The 18,862-nt window shown below is 41.3% G+C and overlaps 1 protein-coding gene across 1 annotated transcript; it reads right to left on the reverse strand.

Moving 5' to 3' along the window:
* Positions 1-2,438: 2,438 nt before the first annotated feature.
* LOC120040808 (NLR family CARD domain-containing protein 3-like) lies at positions 2,439-18,558 on the reverse strand (the record flags this gene model as incomplete). The annotated part of the gene is made up of 6 exons (XM_038985819.1): positions 2,439-2,953; positions 3,469-3,515; positions 3,972-4,145; positions 7,191-7,364; positions 16,355-16,528; positions 16,790-18,558. Coding segments are annotated over 6 exons (2,853 nt in total), but the record flags the coding sequence as incomplete, so codon positions are not given.
* Positions 18,559-18,862: the final 304 nt, after the last annotated feature.

An 18,862-nucleotide genomic window follows, 5' to 3' on the forward strand; every position in this document is an offset into this window, starting at 1 on the left:
AAGTACTGAGTAAAGGGTCTGAATACTTATGTAAATGTGATATCAAAGTTTTTTTTAAATAAAAATGTGCACACATAAAATAACGTTTTTGCTTTGTAATTATGGGTTATTGTGTGTAGATTGATGAGGGGAAAAACAATGTAATCCATTTTAGAATAAGGCTGTAAGGTGACAAAATGTGTAAAAAGTCAAGGGGTCTGAATACTTTCTGAATGCACTGTATATCAGTATATTAGACTCTCTCTCTCTCTGCAGTGATGTTGTTTTCATCACTTCTGGTCTAACACTGCCATCAAGTGGTGATTGTCTAAACTGCACCCCTGTTAAGGAATAAAATCGAGAGATAGAGAGAGAGAAGAGGGCAGAGAGAGCAGAGAGCAGAGAAAAGAGAGAGCAGAGCAGAGAGCAGAGAAAAGAGAGAGAGAGCAGATAACATAGGGAGAGAGAGAGATAACAGATAACAGAGCAGATAACAGAGGGAGTGAGAGAGATAACAGATAACAGAGCAGATAACAGAGGGAGTGAGAGAGCAGATAACAGAGAGAGCAGAGAGAGCAGAGAGGGAGAGAGAGCAGAGAGCAGAGAGAGACAGGGAGAGACAGGGAGAGAGAGAGAGCAGAGAGGGAGAGAGAACAGAGAGAGACAGGGAGAGAGAGAGAACAGAGAGAGCAGAGAGACCAGAGAGAGAGAGAGAACAGAGAGAGCAGAGAGACCAGAGAGAGAGAGAGAACAGAGAGAGCAGAGAGAGCAGAGAGACCAGAGAGAGAGAGAGAACAGAGAGAGCAGAGAGACCAGAGAGAGAGAGAGAGAGCAGAGAGAGAGAGAGAACAGAGAGAGCAGAGAGAGACAGGGAGAGAGAGAGAACAGAGAGAGCAGAGAGACCAGAGAGAGAGAGAGAACAGAGAGAGCAGAGAGACCAGAGAGAGAGAGAGAGCAGAGAGAGAGAGAGAACAGAGAGAGCAGAGAGAGCAGAGAGGGAGAGAGAGCAGAGAAGAGAACAGAACAGAGAGGGCAGAGGCAGAGAGAGAGCAGAGAAGAGAGAGAGAGAGAGCGAGAGAGCCCAGAGGGAGAGAGAGAGCAGATAACAGAGGGAGAGAGAGAGCAGAGAACAGAGAGAGAGACCAGAGAGGCAGAGAGAGCAGAGAGAAGAGAGGGCCGAGAGCAGAGAGAGGGCAGAGAGAGAGCAGAGTGTAGGCTGAGAGTGCAGAGAGAGTGAGAGAGCAGAGAGGAAGAGAGAGAAGAGAAAGCAAAGAGAGTGAGAGAGCAGAGAGAGAGAGCAGAGAGAGAGCAGAGAGAGAGAACTCTGTGGCAATAGTGACCCTGCATCACAACACTCTGTTGTACAATTTGTTTATTTCAATTTCACATATTTAATTGTTTTGTATTTCATTTCATATTAGTTTCATGTTTCAACCAGTCGCAGGTTAACGTCAACCTGACAGAGGAAACGTAACATCAATAACCAAACTGTTTTCACAATTAACATGCTTTTCTTGTTTCAACTATGTTTTATTATGAAAAGTACAATATATCCTTGTTTACTTGTACAACTATGGAGCGTATGTCCATATATAATTATATAATTTGTTATTCAACATAAAAGACAACAAATGATCACATTGGTATTTTAATGGTGTTATTGTCACAATTATAGGAAGACACGCATGTGTGTGTGTCCTGTGTGTGTCCTGTGTGTGTGTGTCCTGTGTGTGTGTGTCCTGTGTGTCCACTGTGTGTGTCTGTTTGTCCAGTGTGTGTGTGTGTGTTTGTTTGTTTGTCCAGTGTGTGTGTGTGTGTGTTTGTTTGTTTGTCCAGTGTGTGTGTGTGTGTCCTGTGTGTCCAGTGTGTGTGTGTGTGGTTGTCGAGTGTGTGTGTGTCCTGTGTGTCCACTGTGTGTGTCCAGTGTGTGTTTGTCCAGTGTGTGTGTGTTTATTTGTCCAGTGTGTGTGTGTGTCAAGTGTGTGTGTGTGTGTGTGTGTGTGTGTGTCCCGGATGTGTATCTGTCCAGTGTGTGTGTCCAGTGTGTGTGTGTCAAGTGTGTGTGTGTGTGTGTCCAGTGTGTGTGTGTCTGTCCAGTGTGTGTGTGTCTGTCCTGTGTGTGTGTCCAGTGTGTGTGTGTGTGTCCAGTGTGTGTGTGTGTGTGTGTCCAGTGTGTGTGTGTTTGTGTCCAGCGTGTGTATGTGTGTGTGTCCTGTGTGTGTGTCCAGTGTGTGTGTGTGTGTGTCCAGTGTGTGTGTGTCCTGTGTGTGTGTGTGTGTGTGCGTGTGTCCTGTGTGTGTGTGTGTCCAGTGTGTGTGAGTGTGTGTCCAGTGTGTGTTTGTGAGTTTGTGTCCAGTGTGTGTGTGTGTGTGTGTCCAGTGTGTGTGTGTGTGTGTGTCCAGTGTGTTTGTCCAGTGTGTGTGTGTGTGTGTGTGTGTGTCAGGTTATTGTTTCAGGGACACTGAGGAGTCATTATAAACCCTAAACCCTGGATAGAGGGGCTCAGTGAATGTGGAGGTGAATGTGTACAGGTGGGTCAGTGTGTCAGAGGAGGCTCTATAGAAGGACAGAGTGCCGGCTGGCCAGTCCAGATACACTCCTACTCTGTGGGGGCTGGAGGGGAGGACGTCTATGGTAGTGGGATTATTATTGTGCCTGGCATAGTAACGGTTGTCATCGCAGAACAGACACCAGGACTTGTCATTGAATCCAAGCCTACAGTCATCACCCCATCCTCTCCTGCTGATTCCTTTATATGTCATTCCTATAACAGCCCCTCTCCCACTCCACTCTACCTCCCAGTAACAGCGCCCAGTCAGACCCTCTCTACACAGAACCTGTCTACAGACCTCAAATCTCTCTGGGTGATCAGGATACGGCTGCTTCTCTCTCCTCCATGTCACCTTTCTGTTCTCCTCAGACAGAGAGAGGAGTCTGTCTACTGTGTTTAGGTCCAGTGTGAGATCACAGACATCTGATGGATGAAACCAGACACAATATTAGAAATCATCATCATTCACATTAGAATGTTAACTCACTTTTCACTAATTCATTTAATGTAGATGTTTCTAGGTATCAAAAGGAGAAGTTAAGGTAACTTGAGACTTGTTGAATGATCATATGTTATACTGTATGGTGATATAAAACACACTTATTCACATTAATTACACACACACACACACACACACACACACACACACACACACACACACACACACACACACACACACACACACACACACACACACACACACACACACACACACACACACACACACACACACACACACACACACACACACACACACACACACACACACACTGTCAAAGCAACTCTTAGTTATCTTTGGTGTCCCTGATTTCTGCTTCTGTAGAACTACAGCTGATATTTAATATGACCAAGTAAGTAATGATGGTGGTCTTTGACTTTGACTTAACTTGAATTAAGACTTATTCTTAGTCATATTCTTCACAGCAGTCAACACTCACATTTTCTAAGCCCAGGTTTCATTCTGTTCTCTCCACCATTTTCCACACTGTAGCGGTAAGCAGAAGAACAGACTGCCATTGAGGGATACACCTGAACACACCTGAACACACCTGAACACACACACACACACACACACACACACACACACACACACACACACACACACACACACACACACACACACACACACACACACACACACACACACACACACACACACACACACACACACACACATACACTGTATTTGTAAGTGTTTGTGTGTGTCCAGTGTGTGTGTGTGTGTGTGTTCTGTGTGTGTATGTCCAGTGTGTGTGTGTGTGTGTGTGTGTGTGTCACTGGACCAACACACACAGTTAAATACATGCACACACACACACACACACACACACACACAGTCAGCATATAGCGTTGTCCAAGTGGTGGTAGAGAATGTTTGTCTTAACTAGCCTGATAAGTCAAACATGTCTGATATGAACATTGACATAAACCCTCTACATACTTGAGTTTCTCCAGTCTGCAGTGTGGATCCTCCAGTCCAGCAGAGAGCAGTCTGACTCCTGAGTCTCCTGGGTGATTGTAGCTCAGGTCCAGCTCTCTCAGGTGTGAGGGGTTTGACCTCAGAGCTGAGACCAGAGAAGCACAGCCTTCCTCTGTGACTAGACAGCCTGACAGCCTGCAAAGAGTCAAATCATATTAAAATCACACTGCTATTCTTTGGTGGTGAAAATAGTGGCAGTATATTTTTTATAAATGTTCAGATACATCAGTGTCCTGAATCCTGCCATATATATTCATAAATTAATGTTTCATTATTATAAATTATCATAATATTACTTGTAGATAGAAAAATGTATAGTACAAATATTTGAGTAGACTGACCAGACCAGTTTAAAAAGCAGAATCAGTCAGAAGACAGACAGTGAGGTATCAGATTTAGATTGTATTGAGTAAACAGTGTTCACTTAAAATGACACAACGACTATGTTCCAGTTGAACAACGTTTACTAAACCGTATTTCCACAATACATGGTTACCATGACACTCAGGCCAGGTCCATCAACACTGACACTACCAGGCTTACTAATAACAGAGTGATATTGTTCCCAAATGGTTATAAACTCGTTGGTTGCATTTGCAGTTTGTTTTGGTTGTGTTTTGGTTGTGTTTTGCCCAATAGTAACTGAACTGTGGATGATGACAAGAGTTATATTCTGTCTAAGTGAGTAGATAACATGTTTCTAAACATGACTAAATTAATCCTGATGATGCCAGAATTAATACAAATCATAAATCAATCATGAACAATAATTAATGAGAAAGTTACAGAGGCTACAACAAAACATGCTAACCTCTCACCATTACCAATAACAGAGACTACAACAAAACATGCTAACCTCTCACCATTACCACTAACAGAGACTACAACAAAACATGCTAACCTCTCACCATTACCAATAACAGAGGATACAACAAAACATACTAACCTCTCACCATTACCAATAACAGAGGCTACAATTAAACATGCTAACCTCTCACCATTACCAATAACAGAGACTACAACAAAACATGCTAACCTCTCACCATTACCAAAAACAGAGACTACAACAAAACATGCTAACCTCTCACCATTACCAATAACAGAGGCTACAACAAAACATGCTAACCTTTCACCATTACCAATAACAGAGGCTACAACAAAACATGCTAACCTCTCACCATTACCAATAACAGAGGCTACAACAAAACATGCTAACCTCTCACCATTACCAATAACAGAGGCTACAACAAAACATACTAACCTCTCACCATTACCAATAACAGAGGCTACAACAAAACATGCTAACCTCTCACCATTACCAATAACAGAGGCTACAACAAAACATGCTAACCTTCACCATTACCAATAACAGAGACTAAAACAAAACATACCAACCTCTCACCATTACCAATAACAGAGGCTACAACAAAACATGCTAACCCCTCACCATTACCAATAACAGAGGATACAACAAAACATACCAACCTCTCACCATTAACCTCAAATAAAAGGTGACATTCTGTACTGTCACCTAATATGAAACATTCAATCTCATATCCAAAATGCTGGAGCATAGCACCAAATGTAAAACTGTAATCTTCACTTTCCAAACACATATGGTGTGGACTATGTGTGTCTGGTAAACACATGTGGATCTGGTGAACAGTTATCACTTGTTGACCAACTACAGGAATACTGACCTCAGAGTCTCCAGTTTACAGTGGGGATTCCCCAGTACAGCAGAGACCAGCTTCACTCCTGAATCCTTCAGGTCATTGTTACTCAGGTCCAGCTCTCTCAGGTGTGAGGGGTTTGACTCCAGAGCTGAGACCAGAGAAGCACAGCCTTCCTCTGTGACTAGACAGCCTGACAGCCTGCAAAAAGTAAAATCATATTAAAATCACACTGCTATTCTTTGGTGTTGAAAATAGTGGCAGTATAACGTTTTAACATTTTCAGACACATCAGCGTCCTGAAACCTGCCATATCTACTCATAAATGGATGTTTCATTATTTGAAATGACAAATTATCAAAGTGTTGCTTGTAGAGAGAAAAATGTATTGTACGGATATTTGAGTAGACTGACCAGTCCAGTTTAAAAAGCAGTATCAGTCAAAAGACAGACAGTGAGGTATCAGATTTAGATTGTATTGAGTAAACAGTCCACACCATATCTATTTTGACAGTGAAGCTAACATTTTAAATGTGGCTCTATATTCCAACAGTTTGGATTTCAGATCAAATGTTTCATATGAGGTGACAGTATATAATGTCACCTTTAATTTGAGGGTATTTTCATACATATCTGTTTCACCATTTAGAAAATGTAAAGCACTTCATGTATCTAGTCCCCCTATTTGAAGAAGTCATAAATAGTATGACCAATTTACTCATAGTGTATTAAAGTAGTTAAAAGTTTAGTATTTGTTCGTAAACTCGTTGGTTGCATTTGCAGTTTGTTTTGGTTGTGTTTTGCAGAATAATAAAATGGTGGATGAAGACTGGATTCATTTTCTGTCTGAGAGTAGATAAAATGTTTCTAAACACTACTAAATTAACCCTGATGATGCCTTGATTAAGAAAAATCATGAATAAATGATGAAGCACAATGAGTGAGAAAGACACAGAAGCTACAACAAAACATGCTAACCTCTCACCATTACCAATAACAGAGACTACAACAAAACATGCTAACCTCTCACCATTACCAATAACAGAGGCTACAACAAAACATGCTAACCTCTCACCATTACCAATAACAGAGGCTACAACAAAACATGCTAACCTCTCACCATTACCAATAACAGAGGCTACAACAAAACATACTAACCTCTCACCATTACCAATAACAGAGGCTACAACAAAACATGCTAACCTCTCACCATTACCAATAACAGAGGCAACAACAAAACATACTAACCTCTCACCATTACCAATAACAGAGGCTACAACAAAACATGCTAACCTCTCACCATTAACCTCAAATAAAAGGTGACATTCTGTACTGTCACCTAATATGAAACATTATATCTCAAATCCAAAATGCTGGAGCATAGCACCACATTTAAACTGTGAGCTTCACTGTCCAAACACATATGTTGTGGACTATGTGTGTCTGGTAAACACATGTGGATCTGGTGAACAGTTATCACTTGTTGACCAACTACAGGAATACTGACCTCAGAGTCTCCAGTTTACAGTGGGGATTCCCCAGTCCAGCAGAGAGCAGCTTCACTCCTGAATCCTTCAGGTCATTGTTACTCAGATCCAGCTCTCTCAGGTGTGAGGGGTTTGACCTCAGAGCTGAGACCAGAGAAGCACAGCCTTCCTCTGTGACTCCACAGCCTGACAGCCTGCAAAGAGTCAAATCATTTTAAATTCACACTGCTATTCTTTGGTGGTGAAAATAGTGGCAGTATAACGTTGTAACATTTTCAGATACATCAGCGTCCTGAAACCTGCCATATCTACTCATAAATGGATGTTTCATTATTTGAAATGACAAATTATCAAAGTATTGCTTGTAGAGAGAAAAATGTGTATTACAAATATTTGAGAAGACTGACCAGACCAGTTTAAAAAGCAGTATCAAGGGCCTCCCGGGTGGCGCAGTGGTCTAGGGCACTGCATCGCAGTGCTAGCTGCGCCACCAGAGTCTCTGGGTTCGCGCCCAGGCTCTGTCGCAGCCGGCCGCGACCGGGAGGTCCGTGGGGCGACGCACAATTGGCCTAGCGTCGTCCGGGTTAGGGAGGGTTTGGCCGGTAGGGATATCCTTGTCTCATCGCGCTCCAGCGACTCCTGTGGCGGGCCGGGCGCAGTGCGCGCTAACCAAGGGGGCCAGGTGCACGGTATTTCCTCCGACACATTGGTGCGGCTGGCTTCCGGGTTGGAGGCGCGCTGTGTTAAGAAGCAGTGGTTGGGTTGGTTGGGTTGTTGGGCTTGGTTGGGTTGTGCTTCGGAGGACGCATGGCTTTCGACCTTCGTCTCTCCCGAGCCCGTACGGGAGTTGTAGCGATGAGACAAGATAGTAATTACTAGCGATTGGATACAACGAAAAATTGGGGAGAAAAGAGGGAAAACATTTTTTTTTTAAGTTTAAAATAAAATAAAAAAGCAGTATCAGTCAAAAGACAGACAGTGAGGTATCAGATTTAGATTGTATTGAGTATACAGTCCACACCATATCTATAATGACAGTGAGGTATCAGATTTAGATTGTATTGAGTATACAGTCCACACCATATCTATAATGACAGTGAGGTATCAGATTTAGATTGTATTGAGTAAACAGTCCACACCATATCTATAATGACAGTGAGGTATCAGATTTAGATTGTATTGAGTATACAGTCCACACCATATCTATAATGACAGTGAGGTATCAGATTTAGATTGTATTGAGTAAACAGTCCACACCATATCTATAATGACAGTGAGGTATCAGATTTAGATTGTATTGAGTAAACAGTCCACACCATATCTATAATGACAGTGAGGTATCAGATTTAGATTGTATTGAGTAAACAGTCCACACCATATCTATAATGACAGGGAGGTATCAGATTTAGATTGTATTGAGTATACAGTCCACACCATATCTATAATGACAGTGAGGTATCAGATTTAGATTGTATTGAGTAAACAGTCCACACCATATCTATAATGACAGTGAGGTATCAGATTTAGATTGTATTGAGTATACAGTCCACACCATATCTATAATGACAGTGAGGTATCAGATTTAGATTGTATTGAGTAAACAGTCCACACCATATCTATAATGACAGGGAGGTATCAGATTTAGATTGTATTGAGTATACAGTCCACACCATATCTATAATGACAGTGAGGTATCAGATTTAGATTGTATTGAGTATACAGTCCACACCATATCTATAATGACAGTGAGGTATCAGATTTAGATTGTATTGAGTATACAGTCCACACCATATCTATAATGACAGTGAGGTATCAGATTTAGATTGTATTGAGTATACAGTCCACACCATATCTATAATGACAGTGAGGTATCAGATTTAGATTGTATTGAGTATACAGTCCACACCATATCTATAATGACAGTGAGGTATCAGATTTAGATTGTATTGAGTAAACAGTCCACACCATATCTATAATGACAGTGAGGTATCAGATTTAGATTGTATTGAGTAAACAGTCCACATCATATCTATAATGACAGTGAGGTATCAGATTTAGATTGTATTGAGTATACAGTCCACACCATATCTATAATGACAGTGAGGTATCAGATTTAGATTGTATTGAGTATACAGTCCACACCATATCTATAATGACAGTGAGGTATCAGATTTAGATTGTATTGAGTATACAGTCCACACCATATCTATTTTGATAGTGAAGCTAACATTTTAAATGTGGCTTTATACTCCAACATTTTGGATTTCAAATCAAATGTTTCATATGAGGTGACAGTATATAATGTCACCTTTTATTTGTGGGTATTTTAATACATATCTGTTTCACCATTTAGAAATGAAAGCACTTTATGTATCTAGTCCCCTATTTAAAGAAGTCATAAGTATTCTAACCAACTCACTTATAGTGCATTAAAGTAGTATTAAAACTTCTTGACGCTAGGAGCCAGAATGTTTTTTAAATATTTTATAATGTTCCCAATGTAAACGGACTATTTCTCAGGCCCAGATCGTAGAATATGCATATAATTAACAGATTGGGATAGAAAACACTCCAGTCTCCAAAACTGTCAACATATTGTCTGTGAGTATAACAAAACTGATTCCGCAGGCAAAAATCTGAGGAAATCCAACCCAGAAGTGCTTTAAGTATTCAAAAGTTTAGTATTTGGTCTGATATTCCTTGAACACAACGACTACATCAAGCTTGTGACTCAAACTCGTTGGTTGCATTTGGAGTTTATTTTGGTTGTGTTTTGGGTTATGTTTTGCCCAATAGTAACTGAATGGTGGATGATGACTGGAGTAATTTTCTGTCTAAGTGAGTAGATAACATGTTTCTAAACAATAATAAATTAATCCTGATGATGCCATGATTAAGAAAAATCATGAATGAATCATGAATAATAATGAGTGAGAAAGTTAGAGGCTACAACAAAACATGCTAACCTCTCACCATTACCAATAACAGAGGCTACAACAAAACATGCTAACCTCTCACCATTACCAATAACAGAGGCTACAACAAAACATGCTAACATCTCACCATTACCAATAACAGAGGCTACAACAAAACATGCTAACCTCTCACCATTACCAATAACAGAGGCTACAACAAAACATGCTAACATCTCACCATTACCAATAACAGAGGCTACAACAAAACATGCTAACCTCTCACCATTACCAATAACAGATGCTACAACAAAACATGCTAACCTCTCACCATTACCAATAACAGAGGCTACAACAAAACATGCTAACCTCTCACCATTACCAATAACGGAGGCTACAACAAAACATGCTAACCTCTCACCATTACCAATAACAGAGGCTACAACAAAACATGCTAACCTCTCACCATTACCAATACCAGAGACTACAACAAAACATGCTAACCTCTCACCATTACCAATAACAGAGACTACAACAAAACATGCTAACCTCTCACCATTACCAATAACAGAGGCTACAACAAAACATGCTAACCTCTCACCATTACCAATAACAGAGGCTACAACAAAACATGCTAACATCTCACCATTACCAATAACAGAGGCTACAACAAAACATGCTAACCTCTCACCATTACCAATAACAGAGGCTACAACAAAACATGCTAACATCTCACCATTACCAATAACAGAGGCTACAACAAAACATGCTAACCTCTCACCATTACCAATAACAGATGCTACAACAAAACATGCTAACCTCTCACCATTACCAATAACAGAGGATACAACAAAACATGCTAACCTCTCACCATTACCAATAACGGAGGCTACAACAAAACATGCTAACCTCTCACCATTACCAATAACAGAGGCTACAACAAAACATGCTAACCTCTCACCATTACCAATAACATGGGAGGTTAGCATTTATTCTGATCTTTGTGCCTCTAACTTTGTTATTTATCTATTTTTTTACAATTCATTCATGATTATTCATAATCATGGTAGCATCCACATGAATGTAGAAGTGTTCAGAAACATCTTCTATTCTTACTGACAAAACAAGTGAAGTGACTCCAAAATGACAGGACATTATTCACCATTTAGTTTCTATTTGGAAAAACACATTCCAAAATACAACCTGAACAAACTGCAAATGCATTCAGCAAGTTGGTAGAATCACAAGCTTGATGTAATCACTGCAGGCATGGAATATTGAAGCAAACACTAAACTTGACTAAATTAATTCGGCCAAATAATTAAGACTTCTTCAAATGGGAGAACTAAACTCAGCCAAAAAATAAACGCCCTCTCACTGTCAACTGCGTTTATTTTCAGCAACTTAACATGTGTACATTTTTGTATGACCATAACAAGATTCAACAACTGAGCCATAAACTGAACAAGCTCCACAGACATTTGACTAACAGAAATTGAATTGTGTCCCTGAACAAATTGGGTTCAAAATCAAAAGTAACAGTCAATGCAGCTGGTGGCTGCACCAGATACTAAGTACTGCAGTGCATCTTCTCCTCATGGACTGCACCAAATTTGCCAGTTCTTGCTGTGAGATGTTACCCCACTCCTCCACCAAGGCACCTGCAAGTTCCCAGATATTTTTGCGGGGAATGGCCCTAGCCCTCACCCTCTGATCCAACAGGTCCCAGACGTGCTCAATGGGATTGAGATCCGGGCTCGTCGCTGGCCATGGCAGAACACTGACATTCCTGTCTTGCAGGAAATCACACACAGAACAAGCTTTATGGCTGGTGGCATTGTCATGCTGGAGGGTCATGTCAGGATGAGCCTGCAGGAAGGGTACCACATGAGGGAGGAGGATGTCTTCCCTGTAACGCACAGCGTTGAGATTGCCTGCAATGAAAACAAGCTCAGTCCGATGATGCTGTGACACACCGCCCCAGACCATGATGGACCCTCCACCTCCAAATCGATCCTGCTCCAGAGTATAGTCCTCGGTGTAACGCTCATTCCTTCGACGATAAACGCGAATCCGACCATCACCCCTGGTGAGACAAAACCGCGACTCGTCAGTGAAGAACACTTTTTGCCAGTTCTGTCTGGTCCAGCGATGGTGGGTTTGGGCCCCTAGGCGACGTTGTTGCCGGTGATGTCTGGTGAGGACCTGCCTTACAACAGGTCTACAAGCCCTCAGTCCAGCCTATCGCGGACAGTCTGAGCACTGATGGAGCGATTGTACGTTCCTGGTTTAACTCGGGCAGTTGTTGCCATCCTGTACCTGTCCCACAGGTGTGATGTTCCGATGTACTGATCATGCGCAGGTGATGGTACACGTGGTCTGCCACTACAAGGACGATCAGCTGTCCATCCTGTCTCCCTGTAGCGCTGTCTTATGCGTCTCACAGTATGGACATTGCAATTTATTGCCCTGGCCACATCTGCAGTCCTCATGCCTCTTGGCAGCATGCCTAAGGCACATTCACGCAGATGAGCAGGGACCCTGGGCATCTTTCTTTTGGTGTTTTTCAGAGTCAGTAGAAATTCCTCTTTAGTGTACTAAGTTTTCATAACTGTGACCTTCATTGCCTACCGTCTGTAAGCTGTTAGTGTCTTAACGACCATTCCACAGGTGCATGTTCATTAATTGTTTATGGTTCATTGAACAAGCATGGGAAACTGTGCTTAAACCCTTTCCAATAAAGATCTGTGAAGTTATTTGGATTTTTACGAATTGTCTTCGAAAGACAGGGTCCTGAAAAAGGGATGTTTCTATTTTTAATGAGTTTAGATACATAAAGTGCTTTCATATCTAAACGGTAAAATATACAGTCCTGGACAAAAGTTTTGCGAATGACACAAATAAATTCACAATGTCTGCTGCCTCAGTTTGTATGATGGCAATTTGCATATACTCCAGAATGTTATGAAGAGTGATCAGATGAATTGCAATTCATTTCAAAGTCCCTTTTTGCCATGAAAATGAACTGAATCCCCCAAAAAACATTCCCACTGCTTTTCAGCCCTGCCACAAAAGGACCAGCTGGCATCATGTCAGTGATTCTCTCATTAACACAGGTGTGAGTGTTGACGAGGACAAGGCTGGAGATCACTCTGTCATGCTGATTGAGTTCGAATAACAGACTGGAAGCTTCAAAAGGAAGGTGGTGCTTGGAATCATTGTTCTTCCTCTGTCAATCATGGTTACCTGCAAGGAAACACGTGCCGTCATCATTGCTTTGCACAAAAAGGGCTTCACAGGCAAGGATATTGCTGCCAGTAAGATTGCACCTAAATCAACCATTTATCGGAACATCAAGAACTTCAAGGAGAGCGGTTCAATTGTTGTGAAGGCTTCAAGGGCCCAAGAAAGTCCAGCAAGCGCCAGGACCGTCTCCTAAAATTGATTCAGTTGTGGGATCGGGGCACCACCAGTACAGAGCTTGCTCAGGAATGGCAGCAGGCAGGTGAGAGTGCATCTGCACACACAAGACTTTTGTAGGATGTCCTGGTGTCAAGAAGGGCAGCAAAGAAGCCACTTCTCTCCAGGAAAAACATCAGGGACAGACTGATATTCTGCAAAAGGTACAGGGATTGGACTGCTGAGGACTGGGGTAAAGTCATTTTCTCTAATGAATCTTCTTTCCGATTGTTTGGGGCATCCGGAAAAAAGCTTGTCCGGAAAAGACAAGGTGAGTGCTACCATCAGTCCTGTGTCATGCCAACAGTAAAGCATCCTGAGACCATTCATGTGTGGGGTTGCTTCTCAGCCAAGGAAGTGGGCTCACTCACAATTTTTTCTAAGAACACAGCCATAAATAAAGAATGGTACCAACACATCCTCCGAGAGCAACTTCTCCCAACCATCCAGGAACAGTTTGGTGATGAACATTGCCTTTTCCAGCATGATGGAGCACCTTGCCATAAGGCAAATGTGATAACTAAGTGGCCCGGGGAACAAAACATCAATATTTTGGGTCCATGGCCAGGAAACGCCCCAGACCTTAATCCCATTGAGAACTTGTGGTCAATCCTCAAGAGGCGGGTGGACAAACAAAACCCCACAAATTCTGACAAACTCCAAGCATTGATTATGCAAGAACGGGCTGCCATCAGTCAGGATGTGGCCCAGAAGTTAATTGACAGCATGCCAGGGCGGATTGGAGAGGTCTTGAAAAAGAAGGGTCAACAATGCAAATATTGACTCTTTGCACCAACTTCATGTAATTGTCAATAAAAGCCTTTGACACTTATGAAATAGTAATTATTCTTCAGAAAGTAACATCTGACAAAAATATCTAAAGACACTGAAGCAGCAGACTGAAAATTAACATGTGTCATTCTCAACTTTTGACCATGACAGTATATGTATGAATACCCTCAAATAAAAGGTGACATTATATACTGTCACCTCATATGAAACAGTCTAACAGTCAATCTATAATGCTGGAGCATAGCACCATATTTAAAACTCTAAGCTTCACTGTCCAAACACATATGGTGTGGACTATGTGTGCCTGGTAAACACATGTGGATCTGGTGAACAGTTATCACTTGTTGACCAACTACAGGAATACTGACCTCAGAGTCTCCAGTTTACAGTGGGGATTCCCCAGTCCAGCAGAGAGCAGCTTCACTCCTGAATCCTTCAGGTCATTGTTACTCAGATCCAGCTCTCTCAGGTGTGAGGGGTTTGATCTCAGAGCTGAGACCAGAGAAGCACAGCCTTCCTCTGTGACTAGACAGCCTGACAGCCTGCAAAGAGTCAAATCATATTAAAATCACACTGATATTCTTTGGTGATGAAAATAGTGGCAGTATATTTTTTTCTAAATGTTGATATACATCAGTGTCCTGAAACCTACCATATCTATTCATAAATTAATGTTTCAATACTATAAATGACAAAGTATTGCTTGTAGAGAGAAAAATGTATAGTACAAATATTTGAGCAGACTGACCAGACCAGTTTAAAAAGCAGTATCAGTCAAAAGACAGACAGTGAGGTATCAGATTTAGATTGTATTGAGTATACAGTCCACACCATATCTATTTTGACAGTGAAGCTAACATTTTAAATGTGTCTCTATACTCCAACTTTTTAGATTTCAGATCAAATGTTTCATATGAGGTGACAGTATATAATGTCACCTTTAATTTGAGGGTATTTTAATATATATCTGTTTCACCATTTAGAAATGAAACCACTTTATGAATCTAGTCCCCCTATTTGAAGAAGTAATACTTTTTCTGAACAATTCACTTAAAGTAGTCAAAAGTTTAGTATTTGGTCCCATATTCTTTGAACACAATGACTACATCAAGCCTGTGACTGCCATGATTGAGAAAGATCATGAATGAATCATGAATAATAATGAGTGAGAGAGTTACAGAGGCTACAACAAAACATGCTAACCACTCACCATTACCAATAATAGAGGCTACAACAAAACATGCTAACCTCTCACCATTACCAATAACAGAGGATACAACAAAACATGCTAACCTCTCACCATTACCAATAACAGAGGCTACAACAAAACATGCTAACCTCTCACCATTACCAATAACAGAGGCTACAACAAAACATGCTAACCTTTCACCATTACCAATAACAGAGACTACAACAAAACATGCTAACCTCTCACCATTACCAATAACAGAGACTACAACAAAACATGCTAACCTTTCACCATTACCAATAATAGAGGCTACAACAAAACATGCTAACCTCTCACCATTACCAATAACAGAGGCTACAACAAAACATGCTAACCTTTCACCATTACCAATAACAGAGGCTACAACAAAACATGCTAACCTCTCAACATTACCAATAACAGAGGCTACAACAAAACATGCTAACCTCTCACCATTACTAATAACAGAGGCTACAACAAAACATGCTAACCTCTCACCATTACCAATACCAGGGGAGATTAGCATTTATACTGATATATGTGCCTCTATAACTTTGTTATTCATCATTATTCACTATTCATATCTAAACGGTAAAATATATGTATGAATTCCCTCAAATAGAAGGTGACATTCTGTACTGTCACCTAATATGAAACATTATTTCTCAAATCCAAAATGCTGGAGCATAGCACCAAATGTAAAACTGTAAGCTTTACTGTTCAAACACATATGGTGTGGACTATGTGTGTCTGGTAAACACATGTGGATCTGGTGAACAGTTATCACTTGTTGACCAACTACAGGAATACTGACCTCAGAGTCTCCAGTTTACAGTGGGGATTCCCCAGTCCAGCAGAGAGCAGCTTCACTCCTGAATCCTTCAGGTCATTGTTACTCAGGTCCAGCTCTCTCAGGTGTGAGGGGTTTGACTCCAGAGCTGAGACCAAAGAAGCACAGCCTTCCTCTGTGACTCCACAGCCTGACAGCCTGCAAAGAGATCATCATGACTTCACAAACACACTGTTCATTTAACACCAGTAGTGTAGAAGGACAATGGCAGATGCATTTGGTTTATTCTCTTAAACAACATATAGATTCATCTTCCATCCTTTATGGTCATTGTTGTTAATATGAAAATCAATGCATTGATTCAATATAATATTATATACCTACTATAATACATATTTTATCCTAAACGTAACATTTCTTCCTGATGATTAGTACTTAAATGTCATTTTATGTACTCACAGAACAGCTCTGGAGGCTTTGACCACTGGCAGCAGCCTCAGAAGACCTTCCTCTGATCTGGAGTATTTCTTCAGGTCAAACACATCCAGCTCCTTTTCTGAAGTCAGCAACACAAAGACCAGAGCTGACCACTGTGCAGGTGACAGTTTGTCTCTGGAGAGACTTCCTGATCTCAGGTAGCTTTGGATCTCCTCCACTAGAGAATGGTCATTTAGTTCATTCAGACAGTGGAACAGATTGATGCTCCTCTCTGGAGAGGGATTCTCCCTGATCTTCTCCTTGATGTACTTGACTGTTTCTTCATGGCTCTGTGAGCTGCTTCTTGACTTTGTCAGTAGACCTTGTAAGTGCTTCTGATTGGACTCCAGTGAAAGGCCCAAAAGGAAGCGAAGGAAAAGGTCCAAGTTTCCTGTCTCACTTTGTACGGCTTTATCCACAGCACTCTTGTAAAAAGTAACGTCAGGATTGTCTCTGAACAGCAAAGAAAAGATACTGGACTTGGTTTGCTGTTTTTCCAATAGATTCTCATTGTTGTTGATGAATGAGAGGAACACATATACAGCAGCCAGAAACTCCTGAATGCTCAGATGAACAAAGCAGTACACCTTGTCCTGGTACAGCCCACATTCCTCTTTAAAGAGCTGTGTGCACAATCCTGAGTACACTGAGGCTTCACTGACATCAATGCCAGCCTCTTTCAGGTCTTTTTCATAGAAAATCAGATTGCCCTTCACAAGCTGCTGAAAAGCCAGTTTTCCCAGTGACAGAATGCTCTCTTTATTCCAGTGTGGACATGTCTCTTCTTTCCCAAGATACTTTTCATTCTTCTGTTTGGTATGGAACACCACAAGGTGTGTGTACATCTCAGTCAGAGTCTTGGGCATCTCTTCTCTCTTATGTTCCAGCATGTGTTCAAGGACTGTTGCAGAAATCCAACAGAAGACTGGAATGTGGCACATGATGTGGAGGCTCCTTGATGTCTTTATGTGTGAGATGATTCTGCCGGCCAGGTCCTCATCACTGAATCTCTTCCTGAAGTACTCCTCCTTCTGTGGGTCATTGAACCCTCGTACCTCTGTCACCTGGTGAACACCCCCTGAAGGGATCTTATTGGCTGCTGCAGGTCGGGTAGTTATCCAGAGGAGTGCAGAGGGAAGCAGATTTCCCTTGATGAGATTTGTCAGCAGAACATCCACTGAGGTTGACTCTGTGACGTCCCAACAGATCTTGTTCTTCTGGAAGTCTAGGGGCAGTCGGCACTCATCCAGACCATCAAAGATGAACAGAACTTTGTACTTGTTGTAGTTGGAGATTCCTGATTCTTTGGTTTCCATTGAGAAGTGATTGAGAAGTTCGATGAAAGTGTGTTTGTCCTCTTTCATCAAATTCAGCTCCCGGAAAGGGAATGAAAATACAAATTGGACATCCTGATTTGCTTTTCCTTCAGCCCAGTCCAGAATGAACTTCTGCACAGAGACTGTTTTTCCAATGCCAGCGACTCCCTTTGTCAGCACAGTTCTGATATGTTTGTCTTGTCCAGTTAAGGGTTTGAAGATGTCGTTACATTTGATTGCAGTCTCTGGTCTTGCTTGTTTCCTGGTTGTTGTCTCAATCTGTCTCAGCTCATGTTCATTATTGACCTCTCCTGTTCCACCCTCTGTCATGTAGAGCTCTGTGTAGATCTTATTGAGAAGTGTTTGGTTTCCTTGTTTAGCGATCCCCTCAAATACACATTGAAACTTCTTCTTTAGATTAGATTTGAGTTCACGTTGGCAAATCACAGCAAGTTCATCTGAATGAAGAAATAACACAGAGGATATTAATATTACGTCTGTTTTAATGACTACAGTATTGTAGGACTGTTATAAAGTTTTACATTATAATAATTTATTCTCTTAACTGACTGTCTAATTGTGTAAATGTTTTCATAATTCATTACAGACTGGTGTGACTGATTATATTATTATTGGTATTATTGATGGTATTATTAATGTTGTCTCTCTCTCTAAATTAATCACCACAACACATCCCTGCTGCTACTTGATGAGGTCACTAGGTGTTGTGTTAAGGCTG

The sequence above is a fragment of the Salvelinus namaycush genome, unplaced genomic scaffold (assembly GCF_016432855.1).
Source record: "Salvelinus namaycush isolate Seneca unplaced genomic scaffold, SaNama_1.0 Scaffold380, whole genome shotgun sequence".
Classification (NCBI taxonomy): Eukaryota; Metazoa; Chordata; class Actinopteri; order Salmoniformes; family Salmonidae; genus Salvelinus; species Salvelinus namaycush.